Genomic DNA, 19519 nt, shown 5'->3' with positions numbered 1-19519 from the left:
GACAAATCTAGAACATTTAAAAAATGAATAACTTTATAGACTTTATTACAAGAACTCTGGATAGTTTGGTATTTTGTTATATCTAGGAAAGTTTCCAGACATTATAACTATTCTTTAAGAAATAGATATTTAAAGGAAACATAGGAAGATATTTATGGTTGAGTGTGCAAGTTGGAAGATATTTATTTATCTTTTATATATTATAAGAATAATAAACCATCTAAACATCGAGTATTGTTGTTATGTTTGGTTGGGTTAACTTTCATAATTAAATTAGATTCTAAACTAATTGTGTGATGAAAGATGCTTTGTTTGCCGCCGCAATATATTTAATTGCTTAATGTTAGAATACTCTTTTTAATTATGTTTTTATGTGTGATATAGCATATTACATTTTGATTATGATTGTTGGATACTCTTGTTTGCAGCAGCCCCAATATTGTTTTTGTTGTTTAATGCTACACTATATTTAATGTCATTCTTCAATTAAATATTTGGTACTAATAACAAAGTCGCGTCTCATTATTATTTAAGACTAATTAAAGTGTCCTAAATTAAAATTGAATTAGTTCAATTGAGTCTACGAATAGACTTAATTTAGCCTAAATGTTAAGTAAGCCTCAAATCGAATATAGTTGAGCCTAGGAGTTTAAGTCGTTGACCAACTAAGTCCAAGGCTATAAAACTCTATAAATAGAGAAGCTCTCTTCATTGTCTATTTGCAGAGGTTCATGAATTTTTAGTCTTCTTAGAGTCTAAATAGAATTCTCCTAATGATCAATATACTCCCTAACTCCAGAAGCTGAACTACATCCTCAAAGGATCAAATATTAGATATCAAACTACATAAGTGTTTATGTTTTATTTCCTAAAACTTGTATACAGTAAATGTAATACATTGATCGTTGTTAATAAAGTGTTATCATTTTAATTTCAATAAAGAGTTAATGATTATTAGTTTGTCTTAATAACCTAAGTTCAATAAACTAGCATCTTAATCCTAAGTTGTTTGATGAATCTTGAACTTTATATAGAGACATATAGCTGGGATCAATGTTCGAGATCCAACTTTTAAGGTCTATATAATATATAGATATAAGACAAGGTACCTTATCCTGGTAACACTATAAAATATGGCTCACTTTGTATTTGATACAAACGCAGTGATCCAACACCTTCGTGTAGGTGACATGCAAGTAAAATTCATTTTTGGGTGACATCCAACACCCCGTAACACCCGTTTTAGAAAACGGTGGCCAAATTTAATGTCTTGAGTAAATTCATTTTTAAAAAAGAACTATGTCTTATTTCATTGCTCACCACTCCAATATTTGGAGCAGTAATCCCATAAAATAAGTGGGATACACCCATTAATTAGACTATATTGAGGAAAAATTCCTCACCTTAAGAGAATGAGAAATTATTACAATTTTTCAAATTTTATCATAGGTTAGTCTTCGAATAAAGTTTTTTTTTAAAACATTGGTTAAATTTATTTTCTCTTGGGATCAATATCTTTGGAAATCTTGGACTTCCAAAGATATTGATCCCTCACCTCAAGAATCTAGAAATAACGGACTTCCAGAAATTTCTAGATTCCATCGTAGGATTTTTTTTAGCGAAATCAGGTTATTATAGAAAAAAAAGTAGATTAGGAAACCTTATGAAATATATATTTAATTTTGAGTTTAGAAGAAATAATTTTAAAGCAACAAAAAATTCCAAGTCGTTTAAAGAGAAAAATTGTAAAAAAGATTTCAAAATTACATACAATTAAGGTTAAAAGTATTTTAAAATTTTCAAGAAATTTTTAATGAAAGTCAAATAGAAATAACAAATATATCACACAATAAATTAGGCAAATAATTTAGGATATTAACGCATGCATATACTAAATCTAACGATAGAAAATGAAAATAGGTTAAAAGAAATGAAAAGAAAGATACATAAAAAAGAAAAAAAAACCCAAAATTTAAAGTTTTGAATCGGTTTGGATTGAAAATTCTATTTGAACTATTTGAATATGGTAACTCAACGGAAGAAGATAAATAACGCTCATGTACACCTCCACAAAATATTATCATTTTATATCAATATCTATCATTGATAGAATCTAAAATGTTACTATATTTTATAAATTAATATTTTAGTTCCCTTAGCTATTTTTAAATCATGAAAAATTGTTTACCTAAACATATACTTAGAACAGCACTTATATTACATACATATATGTTTTTGTTTTAGAAAAAGACTTTGGGTACATCATATAAAATTTAGAAGGTCCACTTGTAATTATGATTTGTGACTTCTTAATCTACTAATTAATAGTGCAAATGATTTATCATTTAATGTTTAATAATTGTGGGAGTACGAATTTCTTTTTAAAATAAATGCGGGGGAAATGACTGATTTGTAATATAAGATAGATTAATATTGATCTCACCCAATAATTAGGATCAAATTAGCAATTATTATTTAAAAGAAAAAAATAGTGAATTTCTCCCCTATTTCTTATTAATAGTGGAAGCCAATTATCATTTGAATTTATTGTATATACGTGTTCTTTAATCCAAAACGTTGAAGTTAAGTATTTTTTAGTCAAACAAGCATAAAATGTCAAACTACGAAGAAGAAAAAAAAAAAAGCTCAAAACGAGACATACATGATCTTCTACAAAAAGTTTGTATATGATACGAATACTTATATTTTTAATGTACTAATTAAATGATCTATTTTTTAAATTAATTTTAAAGAATTAAGTATTCAACTAAAACTTATTAAAAATGACGTGTCATCCAATAGTATTAGAACAACCAAAATCTTCAAAGTATGCATACTAATTCTAACGTTGAAAAATACATACTATTTAGAAAAATCACCAAAAAAACAAAAAAAAAAATGTAAATGTAAATGTAAATGTAAATATTTTGTTAAACTTATAATTGTGTAAAGAAAAAGAAAAAGAAAAGGTAGAGTTTTGATATTTGAAGTAAAGAAAAGGGTAAAAATAAAGATATAAGTATAGGAAAGAAAAGAAATTGGATTTTATTTATAAATTGAATGTAAGTGGATAATGATGATGAGTCATTCGCAAACCCTAATCCACTTGGAAGGAAATATTCCACGTATCAAACTCTTTATACTTTCTTCATTTTTTTTTTTTTAAAAAAAAGAAAAATTGCACTTTTCTTTTTGTTTTGCTTTAAACTTAAATCAAAGACAAAAAAACCATGTTTTGTTTTTATATGTTTAAAATAATAATAATGTTCATTAGGCCCTCACATTTGTCCTTCTCATACATTCATTTTATAATTAAATTCAATCTTTGTTTTACATTGTAAAATATTCTATTTTTGATAATTTTCTTATTTTTTTAATAGTCTAAAACTCATATTTGAATTAAATATTTTTTACCGATGGTTAAGACAGTTTTCAACAAAATCCTCATTCTCATTATTTTAGTTTCACACTTGGTGATCTAATTTTCAAAATCTTCTATTACTAATATTTGCAACACTTCTATGATATAGTCCTATTTACATAATCCCAACATTTAAGTAGATAGTAAATGGGGCCAAAAATTAATTAAATCGAGATTAAAACAATTGAAATTAAAACATGTGGTGAAAGGATGGGATTGAAAAGATAGTGAAATAATGATAAGTGGAGGAAATTGATAATTGAATGAAGAATTGTTAAGATCACCGGCACATCGCAAGTGTTGTATATGAGTCCATAAATTTTAATTGTCGTATTACTAAATTTCATATTGAATATGACTTTGGAAATATCCTAAAACAACCTCTATCTTTTTAATGGAATAAAAATCTTTTTTCTTTTATATAAAAAACAAAACAAAACAAAACAAAACAAAACAAATATATATAATATTAATAATGTTTTCATTAGTACTAAATTTATTTTATATTTGAAATGGTGAGATGAGGAAACAAACAGTCGATATGTCCGAGTGGTTAAGGAGACAGACTTGAAATCTGTTGGGCTTCGCCCGCGCAGGTTCGAACCCTGCTGTCGACGTTTTATTTTATTTTATTTTTTTTTTTAAAAATTGAAGTGTATAATTGTTTTCTGTTTATTATTATTCGAAAGAAATGGAGATTTGATTACGATATGATTTCTTATATTTTATTTCTTACTTTTATTTTAAATTGTAAAACAGAAATATTTTTAATTCATTGATGTAGGTTGGTTGGTGAAAAATTATATGGTTCAAATTTGATGTGAATTGTGAGCTTTGATTAGTGCAGTGGGTCAAAATTAAATTGATCTTTAAATTGTGTATTAAACATTGAAATTAAATTTGTTGAGCACAACATACATATAAAAATTAAGCACACTCACATTTTGATTTAATAAACTCGATAGTGAATTTTTGATGTGAGGGATGTTACACAACTATGAATATTATTTAGTAACATTTCCTTCATCTTCGAAATGGGCGACATACAGATTATTGTAAAATGGGCCAAGCCCAATTATTATGATAGCCCCTCCAGCACATATACCTTGAGGAGCACCCACTCCACAATACTCATCTACAACACCAGTACTACTGATCCAAAATAACTTAATGATAAAAAGCATTACCAATTAAACTATATTCAAGTTAATATATCACCTCCTACCATCAATAATATATATAAAAGTATATGAACAACCTATTTCGTAAAGTTATAGATGAATTTGTAAAGGTTATTAATGATTGGATAGAAAGCCAAGAATAAAACATGAAGGAATAGAAAGCCAAGAATAAAACATGAAGGAACTTTGTGCACATGACAAAAAAAAAAAAGAAATATCAAGTTTGATAGTGGTGAATTAGACATGATCTTACTATCTTAATCCAACCACAAATACACACTTACTTCTTTTTAAGAAACCATCAACAATCACTCCTATAAACTAAATATTACGAAATAATTGTCAAACATAGAATACAAACAAAAATAAAAAAGAAAAAAAAAAAGATCGATATAACATAAATTTACGTTGTTTATTGATTATTTATTAACTATGCCCGTAGAGTAGAAGATGATGATTCTTTTAGGTTATACGAGTTTATATGGTGTTCAATTTCTAAATTCTAAAATTAATTATATATGTTAAATATAAATTAAATTTACGTTTTAAAAGTATTAATTGCTACATCGTGTTCGAACGTTAGATAACAATTAAGCAAAACCCCACTTATGAAATTAAAAAGAAAACATGTGAATCTGAATAACTTCATTGAGTAAGCTTCAACTTTCCAAGTCATCCCTCCACCATCTTTTTGTCCTTTTCTTCACCGCTATTAACATCTGAGCTTCCATTGCTTTTTGAAGTTCGTCGTCTCTGTGTTTGTTGCTGAGAGCGATATCAGAGGTATCTGAGAGAAGAGAATAATGGCGGATTGGGGTCCGGTTTTTGTAGCGGTGATGTTGTTCGTCCTGTTAACTCCCGGTTTGTTGGTTCAGATGCCAGGGAAGAGCCGGTTTGTTGAATTTGGGAATTTCCAGACGAGTGGAGTCTCCATTTTGGTTCATTCAATTCTCTATTTTGCATTGATCTGTATCTTCTTGTTGGCTGTTCGTGTTCATGTTTACATGGGCTCCTAATTTCACTTCTTTAATTTCTGCAGTAATGTTCTTTGCTTTTAATCATCTAATCCTGTTTAATTTTGTCTTTTAAATTAAACTTGGTTTTCTATCCCATTTTTTTTCCTTCACTATCCAATCCAATCCAATCTCCTTTGATTTGTTAATAAAGTATGTGTGTTTGTCATCTTTGAATATCAGGAATTGGTATAGCATCATTCTCTCTTAACTTTCTCTTCTCCGTTTTTGAGGTATTTGATTCTTCAAATCTATCAATCTCAAGATTTAGAAACATAGGACTTGTGCTATTTTGTTATAACAAAATGAAAAATCTAAATAAGTTTTTTTTTTTACAATATTTCAAAAAATATAGCAAAATGAATTAAAATATATGTCGTACTATCCGGAGTATTAGACAAGATATTTATATTCGAAAATTGAAGCGCGGTTCCTCTTTTAAAAATCATTCCTATGGTTCTTGTCACAGTAAAATTTGATGTGAAATATATTATGTAAGACTACATTTTTTATGCATACTACCAAACTTAACTCTTAACATTAATAGTAATACAACCAATGTGCCCTAAAGTGTTTAACTTGTTTCTACTCCACACTTACTAATGCTGTTGTTGTTAGTGTTGGGCAAAAGTTAAATTTTTTTTTACAAACACAAAAGGTTAATTACATTTATTTTGGTTGAATAAATTAAATATTATATATATAGAATCAATAATAATCATGATTTAGTAGATGGAATCTTAATTTAACAACAAGATCATGGACTTAATTATGCTGTAAAAAAGAGAATCATATATAGTAATTACTAGAAACAACAACACCAATCCATGGCTTTATTCTTCCGAATAATTATAGACTACTTGATTGAGTCAACTTCCTACGCAACTAAATGGACTAAAAGTTTGAATCATTTTTACTCCCCAATTTAACTATAAATTAAAAAACTAAGCTTTTATGAAAGAAAAGTATCTGCTAAAGTTTTGAATTTGTATCTAACAAAATCATTACAAGATCAGTGTCTAATAAATTCAAACAAACTATTAAAGTTGTCAATTCTCTTTTATAGTATAGACTCTTTTTTTTTTCAAATTCAAACAGCTTTGAAAATAAAATCCAAAGTTTGAAATTTAATAAAAGATAAGTCCAAGAACACAAAATCTAAAAGTTTTTTATTTTTCAAAGTTAAAAAAGGATCGAGTTAAAAATTTAGTCCCGATTTCTTAAAAAGTTTTGAATCTTTAAAATTTACCTATTCATCTAAATTTTTTTGAAGGTTAATTTAGGTTTCATTCAACAAATAAAACTAAAATATTAGCCGAATAGAACAAAAACATCAAAATTATAACAACTAAAGTTGTAATTTAAGTTGAAAGTGAAGTAAAAAAGTAAAGTAAAGTAAAGTAAATGAAGAAGAAGAGAGAAGTTGAAAATGAAGAAGAGAAAAGTACGTAGTTTTGCATTAAATGAAGGAGAAAGAAAGGAAGATGAAATTACAAATGATAACATGGATAATCGAAAGAGAGAGAGAGAGAGAGAGATTACATAATTAGATGTAAATATGGAGGTTGAGCATAACAAGGAAGAGAATAAGGAGGAGAAGAAAGACAACAGCATGAACAAAAATGGAAGCAAAACTTGTCTTGAAGTTCATGAACTCAAGTGGTTTTTCTGATCCAGGCATCTGTATTATCATTCCTGGTGATAGAAATGCAAACAATATTGATGCTATCAATGGACCTGCTAAATCATTCATATTCTTACTCTTCTCTTCTGATCTTCTTATCTCTTCTCTTCTCTTCTTCTCTATTGGGATGAGGAATAAGAATTTCTTCTAAAACCTCAACCTTTAAATGCCAACCACCTTTTTCTTTACTCTTTTTCCTTTCCTTTATTCTATTTTTACATTGTCCATAACCCCACACAATTTTGACACCTTGCCCTTGCTTTGCATAATTATGTCCACCACTCCACTCCAATCCTATCCTATTCCTCATCAACATCATCAATATTCTAATATAAATTTACTTTACTTGATATTTGTTATTCTTCACTCTTGAATGAGGTAACACCCATAATCAAGTCGACTCAATCTTAAGAAAAATTAAAATCGTCACAGACGAGCATATATGTAACCTAAAAAACGAAAAATAATAGAGTTGTGCTTTTGTTCGATTTCTTATAGCATCAAACGTCTTAACATTGTTAGAGTTGCATGAATAACAAACAACTATGAAACGAAGATCATTAGAGATGTACTCCATTTGACACCTTAAAATAGAAAAATATGTAATTTCTAAAAGAGAATTGCAACCTAATTTTGTGCGATAAGAAAGATCAAACTAGGAGTATGGCCATATATTAGGGAGTGCCAATTATGATTAAACACACACTTTGAGCACTTTTTCACCAATTCACTAGGGAACAAAGAATCATATGAAAAGATTTTATGTTATTTTCTATTCTCATACCCAACCTTTTGATTTCATGGGAAGGGTTGAAATAAGATTGTAGTGTTCCAAAAGATTAAAATATTAGTAAATAGAGAGGAGGCCAAAGTTGGGGGCACAAATTTTAAAGCAATTTAATGGTATAGAAAAGCAAAAGAGGACATTGCACATAAATCCACCATTATTTCAGGACCATCCCTTTCCCACTTTCCCGCTTATTCTGCGGCCGACCCTAACAAAACCGCCAATTCCCCGGGCCATCCCCTTGCCCCACTTCTTCATCTAATTATGGGCCTTCGGGCCCATTTAAACACTTCCTTCTTTGAAATCTCACTAACCAGTGTCTATTTCGTAATTAACAACAATTTCTCCCATTCCCGTAATTTTCGAATCCCACTCAACTAAACCGTGAACTCTGCTCAATTCCATTTCTCTTCTTCTTCTTCTTCTTCTTCTTCTTCTTCTTCTTCTTCTTCGCGTTACTGCAAAGCCATTTTTTTCTCTCTTTTTTTCTTTCTTTCTAAAGATCTAATCGCTTTACGTTCTTCTACTTTGAGTTTCTCTTTTCTTTTACTCTTTTACGATATCTGTGAAACTATGTCGGATTGGGCACCCGTGGTCATCGGAGTTGTACTCTTCGTACTGCTTTCTCCCGGGCTTCTGTTTCAGTTTCCCGGGAATAATCGTCAGTTTGAGTTCGGGAGCATGAAGACCAACGGAAAAGCTGTTGCTATACACACTCTCATCTTCTTCGTCCTCTATGCTGTTTTCATTCTCGCTCTCCATATCCACATCTACACTGGCTGATCCGGTAACCTCTTCTTCTTGTCTCTCTTCCCTTTTCTTTCCAGATTCTTACCAACTGAAGCTGCTGATGTCTCTGCTGCCTTGTGTGTTGTACTTCTTTTTGAAGCGGATCTTGTTTGATCTGTCTCTATTTGTTATTTCTGTAGTCGGAGACTTGGAAGACATAAAAGGCATTTTGTACGTTTTTTTTGTTTTTACATACGCCTGTTCCTCCATTGTTAGTGTAGATCTAATTAACACTGGGCTCTGTAGCTACTCTTTCTTATCGAAAAATTTCTTTTTCTTTCACTCTATTCTTTAATTTCACAAATTTCACGCATCTCGAGAACAAGAAATTCGTTTTAGTGCGGATAATCTCGCAATATGTTTGGAATAAATCTGATTTGTTTCATAATGAAAGCAAGTTACAATAAGTATATTATTATCAATTGGTAAGAAAATTGAGAACTTTGCTCGAGATATGAGTGTTTACAGAACTTTACCTTTCTTATTAACCCCCAAAAAGAATGGAAATTATAGTTTACATTTAGACAGATCACAACATAGTAAGTTATTGTTGAAAGGGAAGAAGAAAACAAGAAATGGAAGAAAATATAGGCAGAAGTATGCTAAAATCCTAGTGAAAATGGAGAAAAAAAAAAGGATCAAGCAATTCATTTGCTGAAGGTATAGCCAAAGCAAATGATGAAATTGCTAAACGTGTATGTGAATACCAATTGCAATGATCAATATGGTAAGTATGCAGAAGAATATGATGGCATGTACCAAAATGGCAATCCCACTGGTGTTCATATTCCCAAACTCCACCACCCTGATTCTCGCCGGCAACTGAAAAAGCAGCCCCGGCGAGAGGAGAATGAACAACGCCACCGCCACCACAACTGGACCCCAGTCTGCACTCATCTCTACCCACACAAAATGAGGTATGCTTTGAAATTGAACTAGTAGATAGAATCACGCTTCAAGTGTCAATGAAAGGGAGAGAATTCAAGGGTTGAATTGGATGTAGCTGAAAGTAAAGAAGGGGATTATAAGGAGTGAATAAGTGTGTTGATTTGCTTAATGAAGAAGGAGTTTGAAGCGATGCCAAACTTGGAGACAAAGAAGAAAATGGTTTATAAGCAAGGGAAAGGTATGTGGGATGAGTTGATGGAAGTGGATCTGCTTTATGAACATGGAAAGGAAAGGATTTAAATTTACCTTCATTTGAAGAGCTTTTTTTTTTTTTCCCTTCTTTTTTCTTTCTTTTAGGGATGTGTGATGAAGGTGGAAGCTTTTGATTAAAGAATAAAATGGATGTGTGTGCTAAGTGTAAAGGTGGGTTTATTAAGCTTAGAGTATTGAGAATGCTTTGCTGTTTGTTGTTTGATTGTTTCTTTATGGCAAAAGCTTAGAAGGATTGGTCTTGCCATAAAGATGATTAAAGTTTGAGAATTTCATCATTATAGCATGATGCAAGTATGAATATGATTTTATGAGGCAGATTGGACTTGACATACTTTGATTTGGGTAATAAAGAGAATATTTTTTGTGGTTGCATAATATCTTTTTATCTTTGTGCATTGCTTTTGAGATTTTTTTGTAATTTTGGGTCTATTCTTTTCTTCACCTCTGTAGCAATCAAAGATCAGTCATGTCCTCTAAAGTGTGAATAGGTATCAATCAAACAAATGATTTTTAAATATTATTTTAGTCCCACACTTTTGGCTTTAGTTCATTTTGGTTTTTGTACATTCAAATTTGATTCAATTTGGTAAAAAATGACCATTTTTATCCCTTTACAAATGAAGTAAAATGAAAATAACCTAAATGGTGTTTTTGAGAGTAGATGACCAAGATAAAATTTAGGAAATTCGTAAACCAAATTGGACAAGACTTAGAGAGTCCAAATAGCAAAAGTGAATCTTTTAAAAATATAGAAACTAAAATAAACCATAGCTACAGTGACCGAAACTAACATTTAAGTCAATGGAAGAAATAAAATAGCAATAAGTACAACAATCCATATTATTTTACCTTAAGAGATAAGTAATAACAAAGTCTCTTAGAATTAAATAAAACTCGCCTATCGATTATCAACTATATTGAGCCTAAAAATCGTATTTTTAGTAATAGAACAATTATAAAGTAAAGGATCAAACATCGAGATGGAATGATATACGAATTATCTTTTAGATCGTGATTTAAAAGATTATATATTCTATTAAGTATAAATTGAACTTTACATTCAATTAAACTTCAAACTTAGAGACAAAATTTATTTTCCCCATCTTTCAACTCATCACTCTTGCCTCTCTCCTCTTCTTTTTATGGGACAACCTTTTTAAAGAGAACCCATCCAATTTTAGTACGATATATTTATTAATTATTTTTTATAAGAAAAAATAATTAAATTATTGGTTGAATATTTAGTGGGAAAAAGGAAAATAGTAAAAAGGTAATTTTTACAATTTTGAAAAGAAAGATATCATTTGAATAAAAATGGACTTGCAAAATATAACAATATTTAAATAATTGAAGATATTCTGACAAAAAAGAAAAGAAAAGAAAACAGTTAATTTAGTGAAATATAAGTCAATAAATCTCAATTAGTGTTCTCAAGATTTGTTGGAAGAATGGAAGGAAGTTGATACTCTTTCAACAAAGTTATATAAACTGGTCAATACCAATATTCTTTTTTATCATTATTACAAATTTTAAATATATTTTTATTTTAGAAAATAATTTTTTTTTTCTCTCTCCCTTTCACCCTTTCCCTATGTCTTTTTTAACCATCGAAAGGGGTGATAATATTGTTGTTCAAATAGAGTGGAGCCATCTTTATTTAGATATTATATTAAATTTTACCTTCGTCCATTTTTTTAAATTTTGGATCAATTGATGATTTAACATAGTATCAAAGTAAACGATCTCAAGAAAGTCACGTGTTCGAATCATGCATTCTTTCTAATTTTAATATTAGTTTTCACTTGTTTGATATTATACTAAATTTATATTCATCCATTATCTTTTGGGTTTATGGGTGATTTAAGTCAATGTATTTCCTCAGTAAAACTCTCGATTTACAATTCATACCTTAAAAGAATATATATATATATATATTAATTTTTGTAGTTTAAATGTTATTCAATTTCATTTCATATATTTTTAATATCCAAATTCAGTTGATGTATTTTTAATAAATTTTAAATTTGGTTATTCACAATTTATTTTTATCGAACTTGATTAAGAAGAAATTATGATTTTTATGCACGAAAATTTACCACCAATCTGTTTACACAAGTTAGAGAGGAAAGACCAATGGAAACCTAATTATATTTTTAAAAAGGAACAATAAATTAAAGATTATTAAAAATTTATTGAAGTTAGACGAACTAAACTCGTATTTGATTTTGAATTAATAATATTTGGATATAGGGTAAATAAAAGTCAATTTTCTAGACCCAATAATTACTAGCACTTATAGGAATCTCTATTTACCAGTTGGACACAATATAAACATAGTTTTCACGAAAGTCCTAATGAAGTACTATAAATTTACACAAAGATTGAGCCTAAAAGAAAAAAATATCCACATTTAATGTTGATAATAGAGAGAGAGGAAAAGATGATAAATAATAAACGTAGAATAAAATATTTATGGCAATAGATTATATATATTTTTAAAAATATATAATATTTAAAATTAATGTGAAAGATAAATGGGTGCATAAAAGTAGCCAAATGTTATTAATGAAAATAAATGAAATTTTAAGACATTTGTGAAAAATCAATAAATTAAGTGGTTTCTCTTATTTTTATAATTACTATAATTTTTTAGAGAAATTAATTGTAATAGATACTTAGAGTAAAAGTATCTAGAAAATACGAGAAAGAAGTGTATTAGTAGAGAATATTAGAGAAACATTTATAACCATTAGATCAAAAATTGTTGGCAAAATCATTGTCATACATTTAATAGTGCCAACTACTATAAATAGAAAGAGATGTCCAGCCAAAAAATTAGAAGTGTGTGAAGAGGCCAAGAACAAATGCATGGTAGAGACTCAATGGAAACAACAAAAACTACCAAAGAGGACGAAAAACTCAACAAGAGGCCGTGGATATAGGGCAACATAAGATTAAGGTATGATAAATCAAACATTAACTGTTACAATTGTCAGAAGTTTGGTCATTATACATCCGAATTTAGAGCTCCTAGAAACAATAGAGTTGAAGAGAAGACAAAATACATTGAACATAGAATCAAGAATATGGCACCTTGTTGATGGTTTGCACAAATAGCGAATGGAGCAAAGATAATACATGGGTACCTGGACACCAAAGCAACCAACCATATTTGTGGAGTAAAAAGCATGTTCTTGAAGCTTGATGAATAAGTGAGTAGTAATGTAGTATTTGGTGATGAATGTAAGGTAGAAGTACTAATAGGAAGAGGTTACATTCTCATCTAATTAAAGAATGTTGAGCATGACACATAAAAAAAAAATATCTTGAGTCTGGGCCAACTCTTAGAGAAATGTTATGACATTCAATTAAAAGATAATGACCTTTCAACAAGAGATAGTGCAAGTAATTTGATTGCTTAGGTGCCAATGACCAAAAATAGGAGGTTTGTGTTCATTATTCAAAATGACATTGCAAAAGGCTTCAAGATGTTTTACAAAGATGAAGATGTTTTACAAAGATGCATCTTGACTTTGACATCTTTGATATGGATTCTCAATTTGGCGGGATTAGAGTCATTTTTCAAGAGTAACATGGAGAGAGAACTATACCTTACATAAGTCACCTCGATCAAATGTGCAAAGAATGTCTACTTGAAAAGCAATTCAAGAAAAGCTTCCCAAAGGAATCAAACTTCAAAAGCTTAAAGGCCTTTAGAACTTGTACACACAAATGTGTGCAGACCAATCAGGTCAAACTCACTTGGAAATATTAACTATTTTCTTGTATTCATTGATGATTTCTTAAGAAAAATATGGATGTATTTCTTGAACCATAAATCAAAAGTGTTCAAGAATTTTCAAGAAGTTCAAATCCCTGGTAGAGAAAGAAAGTAGTGATATGTTGATCAGGGCCCAGAAATCTGATCGTGGAGAAGAATTCACATTAAATGAATTCCAAAAATATTGTGAAGACCATGTAATTCATTGATTTTTAATAGCATCGAGATCCCCTCAACAAAATAGAGTAGCAGAAAGGAAGAATAGAACAATTGTGGACATAATAAGAAGTATATTTAAAAGCAAAAAATTACCAAAAGAGTTTTGGACAGAAGTAGTAGTATGTGCAATCTACCTATTTAACTGATCTTTAACAAGAAAGCGTATCTGGAAAAACGCCACAAGAAGCATGGAGTGGAAAGAAACCTAGAATTTTCCATCTCAAAGTTTCTAGAAGCATTGCTCATGTGCATATGCCAGACGAAAAGAGAAACAAGTTTTATGCTAAAAGTGAAAAATACATCTTCATCAGTTATGACTCCAATACTAATGGATACAGGCTTTACAATCCTAAACTAAGATGTAGTATTTCATAAAGAAGAAGAATGAGGGAAAGACATGACAAAGACTACAACTTCTTGCCATATTTCGAATAAAATGATATGGAGCAAACAAGTACAATGAAAACAAGAGAGGATCCTTCTACACCACTATATTCACCAACTTCAAGTTCTTAAGAAGACAGAAACTCAAGTAAAAGAGTTCAACGCTTAAGAAGATTACCAGAGCTTTATGAGGTAACAAACAAATCAAAATAATCTTTCTTTATTTTATCTTTTCTCGATTGTGAGCCTATGAACTTTCTAGAAACTATGGTGAATCCAAATTGGAAAAACGCCTATGGATGAAGGGATTAATGAAATCAAGAAGAATGACACATGGGAGCTAGTCTCACTTCTAAAAGATCACAAGGTAATTGTGTGAAATGAGTTTACAAAGGCAAGAAGAATGCAAGAGGAGAATTCGAAAGATACAAGTCAAAACTAGTGACGAAAGGTTATAGTCAAAGAGCTAGTATCGTCGACTATGAAGAGGTACATACTCTTGTTGCTCGACTTGGAACTATTAGATTAATAATTTCATTAGCAACCAAAAAAAGTTGGAAAAACCATCATATGAATGTGAAATCTACTTTTCTCAATGGAGTTCTTGGGGAATAAGTTCATATTGAACAATCACAAAACTTTAAAGTTGAGGGAAACCAAGCTAAAAGAGACACTTTATCCATTGAAACAAGCTCAAAGAGCCTGGAATGCTCAAATAGACAAATATCTACAACAAAGAAGTTCCATCAAGTGTCATAGGAGCATGCACTCTAGATCAAAATTCAAAATAATAATGTATTGATTGTTTAGTTGTATGTAGATGACTTAATCTTTATAGGTAGTAATCCAAGCATGTTCAACATATACTCAACATTAAAGAGATATTATTGTAAATATTAAAATTGTTAAAAATATTTAAAAAATATGACAAAGTTTTAGATCTAACCTAGATAGGATCTAAAATTTTGTAATATTTAAAAAAAAACAATAATTTAATTAACAAAAATATTTATAGATAAGATAATTATTTGTACGGATCAGGAAGAAGATATTTTAATCAATGACCATATATGATAAAGATGAAGAGTCATTCAAGACCAAACAAACTCCATGAAAAAAAATTGAACTAATCCGAACTTCACATTAAACCACCGTGCCGGCGGCCTCAAAAAGACAAATCCCATCACTCTCAACGGAGCTCGTGAGTATCGAATCGGATCGGCATTAAGTAATTTGTCATTTCCTTTAACAGGGAACCCCGAAACGGCCAACAAATCCCAATTCCCATTTATTTATACATAAACCTCTCGATTCTAAATCCCATTAACATCAAATCAAAGCTGTTTCTTTTTTCTAGAAAAAACAAAAGAAAGAAATGGGGGATTGGGGCCCTGTTCTAATAGCTGTTATACTGTTCGTAGTTCTTAGCCCCGGCGTTCTGTTTCAGCTTCCCGGAAACGATAGAGTTGTGCAGTTCGTCAATATGCAGACCAGTGCCATCTCCGTCTTCGTTCACTCCATCATTTTCTTTGGCCTCATCACTATCTTTGTCATCGCCATTGGCGTTCATATTTCCTCTGGGTAGAAGTTAAAACTAAAGCCCCCCCTTTTTTCTTCTTCTCTCTGTTTTTCGTTCTCGTTGTCTCTCTGTTTTTCTTAAACAAATCTTCTCTTTCCCTTATTATAATTCCCAAGTTTCTTATTTTATTATGTTTCAATCAAATATTTCAATACATATTGGTTGGGTTGCAACTATTTTTTTGCAACCCATGATGAAAATAATCAAGTCGTCGATTCTTTTTAGTTCAAACATTGTTCGATTTTTTCTTTAGTTTAATAATTGATGTAGAAATAGGTGACTCAACTTCTCATTTCTAAGATAAAATGTAATGTCAATTATCACTGATACGATATACTTATTTACTACAACCGTGCTTATCTTTCTCCGGCTTGGAGAATTGTACATTAAAAATTTACCACGTGTCAATCTTTTGCAAAACTTTATTTGTTTTTACTCTTTTACTGTTAAGAAAAATGATGTGCATGAAATTAGATACACTACTTGATGGTTGCTCTTGTTCTGCGTTCTTGTTTATAATGCGAAGTAACTATACAAATACTTTTTGTAAAAAAAAATTAGAGCTTGTGTAAGAGAGATGAGTTAGTTCTCTTATTGCCCATTGATTAAGAAAAGTAACACTAGTGTGTTGTTGTTCGCATTTGAGTCCGAACAATGGTTACCTATTTATGCCCTTGGGTGTGAAGTCATCGAGCACGTAACGTCAGTCGCCTAAATAGACATTCGATCCAAAAATAAAGTTGAGATCGAATTAAAAAAATGATAATTCCAAAAGAGACACATCTCGAAGAAGCATGTTAAAGAATTCATATTTTGAGGATTAAGAAGCTCACACTTTTTTTATAAAATGATGAGTTAGTCCTATAGTAAAAATAACTATTATGTTTTACTGATTGTTAGAGACCTAATATATATAAAAATATATGAGAGTGAATCAAATGATTCTACATCGGTCAATTAGTCTTGGAACTTAATATTAAACAAACTGATTCCACATATTGATGATTACTCTTCAACATGACACCTAATTAAATAACTTTTTCAAGAAAGAAAGAAAAAAGCAGCAGAATAAAGTGTCAATATAATTGAGTCTATAAGTTTCAGATTCTTAATTCATACATATTTAATATCCACATAGATTAAACAATTCCACCAAGTGTAAAGTAATCACTTTTTTAACTAAAAAAAAAACCCAATTACAACTCAATTGTAACCAAAGAACACAAGTAACTTTAAAAATATTATTGTATTTGCGGTAAAAAAAGACGATGGAAACATCATTGTTGATCTATTTTGCCTTATATATCAATTTATTAAGCCCTCAAGTTTAAAGCGTTCTTGCACCGATGATATGTACAAAGCGGCCTTCCGATCGATATGCTCATCCACGCCAACACCATAAAGGTTCCACAAGGTCGCTTCGTGAACATTATTCATGGCTTGATCATGAACAAGTACTCGACGATTCGATGGAGCCATCATCACCCTTTCTTGATGATGAACTGTAAACGAAATATGACTCGAGCATAGTGAAGCATTCGACGTGGTGGGCGCCATCTTTCTGCTGCCAGTCATAGCTTCCCCATGGAGAGGACCAACCATGCCTTTCACAAGACCTCTTGCTCTGCATCTTGAATCCATTATTTTTCTTTGGATGATGAGTTCACTATGGTTAAGTTTTGTTTTTGAATGTGTGTTATGTTTCCAAGTGTGGGGAATGGGTTATCTATTTATATATGTGAAGGAGGAAGTGATATTTAATTGTCATCTGATTCATTAACAAAAAGAGATGGATATGAGAGAATTTTTCACTGTATTCTAGTGGTGACCCACCAAAGGAAAAAACAAATATCTAAGAGCATAATATTCAAAGATTAATGCTCTTAAAAAGATATATTGGTAAGATATGGATAGAGACCTTAGTCTTTTTTACTAAGAAACCCTATATAGAGTTAATGGCAATTTTCTTTTTTCTTTATGAATTTTATAAAGGATTAATGGAATATGATTAAAGGCCAAATTGTAGATTAAATTTCTAATATTTTGTTTAATTTTTGGTGTGGAGAATCCAGTCTTTTAGATAAAGACCTTCCACATGTTAGCTCTCTTCATTTTCCCTTCCTAATAAGGCAAAATATAGTTGCCCTCTGTGCCAAAACAATGGTCTTTTTCTCATAAGTCTATCAACTTTCAAATTGGGATTCATAATAGAAATCGGATTGGTAATTAATCCAAAGCTTATAGTTTCTAGAGTCTAAACGGATTGTTTTATAGTCTGACATTAATAGACGTCAGTACCTACCAGTATCTATCAACGATAGATGATGATATATTGATTATGAATAAATTTTTTGTTATATCGATAAATATTTTATTTTGTTTTACTCTTATATTTAAAAATTAACCCTAGTTTGTAGGTACTTTGATTGTCTCTCATGGAAAAGGTGTATTTTTGCTTGGTTTGGAAGCAAAAGGTTTGTACTTGTTGGCATCTTAATTAAATTACCCCTTGAATAAGGATTGTCCTAAATATGCTTTCAATGTTTTCTTTTATGCTTAAGGTTCAACTTTCTTCTCCCTTTATTATCTTTTCTATTTTCTTCATTGGCTATATACATGATTATTTTAAGTACTTAAGTAATAGTTTCATTTAAATTAAGTTTAGGGTTGATACTCAATGATTATATCAATTCTAAACTAACGATATGGTTTTTTAATGGTTAGGGGTTCATTGACAAGATTATTGTAAATGACCTAAAAGTATGAGAAGATTACATTAAGAGTGTCCTATCAAATTAATGATATAGGGTCATGCATCAAATTTTAGGTTGATTAAAGATCTCATATGAGTATTTCATATTGACGAGCGACTCTTTGCAACTATTTTTCATGTACTTTGACGACTTATCCTAAATATCTCTTAAGAATCTACAACAGTAGAAGCATATTGTTGACTCTTCACTAATGAGTCTCATGACTTAAACGAGTCATCTCATGATAGCACAAAAGTGTATATCATGACGTAAACAAATTAAAGTTGTTTCTTAGACCAATATTAATTGATGAACTCAATTGTACGACATAAACTTTCAAATCTTACGTGGATCGAAGAATAAGATATTTACATATATGTGGATCAAAATACAAGATATTGACACATATTTTATTTTAGGCCATGTTGACTAAACCATAATGAAAATTGATGTGATCATTATGGAATTTTATTGATGGATCAATTGTAATAATCTTCAATTGTAAACGTAATTGGATTGCATTAATTTGTTCGCGTTTTTTGCTTAAAATTATGAATTTTGTTAAATTTTACTGTTACCGTCACCTCTAGCTACCTCTATTTTTTAGAGCCAAGCGGTAACAGTAATGATAATAGTAGCAATAAAAATTTCGATATCAAAATTGATAATTTTTCAACAGTAATAGTAATGGTGGTTGTAACTGATGGATACATTAAACATATGTGCAGTGGAAGTATGATTATTTTACCCTAATTAAACTAAATTAA

The 19519-nt window shown here is 30.0% G+C and overlaps 4 protein-coding genes and 1 non-coding gene across 5 annotated transcripts; 3 read left to right on the top strand and 2 right to left on the bottom strand.

Annotated features, from left to right (window-relative positions):
- Positions 1-3956: 3956 nt before the first annotated feature.
- Positions 3957-4038, top strand: TRNAS-UGA (transfer RNA serine (anticodon UGA)). Its single transcript has one exon. It is a non-coding gene; the product is annotated as a tRNA-Ser (tRNA).
- Positions 4039-5271: 1233 nt separating this feature from the next.
- LOC103485472 (uncharacterized) lies at positions 5272-8869 on the top strand. Its single transcript, XM_008443103.3, has 3 exons — positions 5272-5592; positions 7732-7762; positions 8659-8869. Exons 1-3 carry the CDS (start codon positions 5406-5408, stop codon positions 8867-8869), a joined length of 429 nt encoding a protein of 142 aa, XP_008441325.2. The 5' UTR covers positions 5272-5405.
- LOC103485473 (uncharacterized) lies at positions 7046-7474 on the bottom strand. Its single transcript, XM_008443102.3, has one exon. It carries the CDS (start codon positions 7366-7368, stop codon positions 7162-7164), a length of 207 nt encoding a protein of 68 aa, XP_008441324.1. The 5' UTR covers positions 7369-7474; the 3' UTR covers positions 7046-7161.
- A 382-nt stretch (positions 8870-9251) lies between the features above and the next one.
- LOC103485471 (uncharacterized) lies at positions 9252-9924 on the bottom strand. Its single transcript, XM_008443099.3, has one exon. The coding sequence runs from the start codon at positions 9770-9772 to the stop codon at positions 9563-9565; it is 210 nt and encodes a 69-aa protein (XP_008441321.1). The 5' UTR covers positions 9773-9924; the 3' UTR covers positions 9252-9562.
- Positions 9925-15556: 5632 nt separating this feature from the next.
- Positions 15557-16224, top strand: LOC103485470 (uncharacterized). Its single transcript, XM_008443098.3, has one exon. It carries the CDS (start codon positions 15796-15798, stop codon positions 16003-16005), a length of 210 nt encoding a protein of 69 aa, XP_008441320.1. The 5' UTR covers positions 15557-15795; the 3' UTR covers positions 16006-16224.
- The last annotated feature ends 3295 nt before the right edge of the window (positions 16225-19519 follow it).

Source organism: Cucumis melo, chromosome 3, assembly GCF_025177605.1.
Source record: "Cucumis melo cultivar AY chromosome 3, USDA_Cmelo_AY_1.0, whole genome shotgun sequence".
Classification (NCBI taxonomy): domain Eukaryota; kingdom Viridiplantae; phylum Streptophyta; class Magnoliopsida; order Cucurbitales; family Cucurbitaceae; genus Cucumis; species Cucumis melo.
Note: the sequence above shows the minus strand (reverse complement) of the source record. Positions and strands in the feature narration are given on the sequence as shown.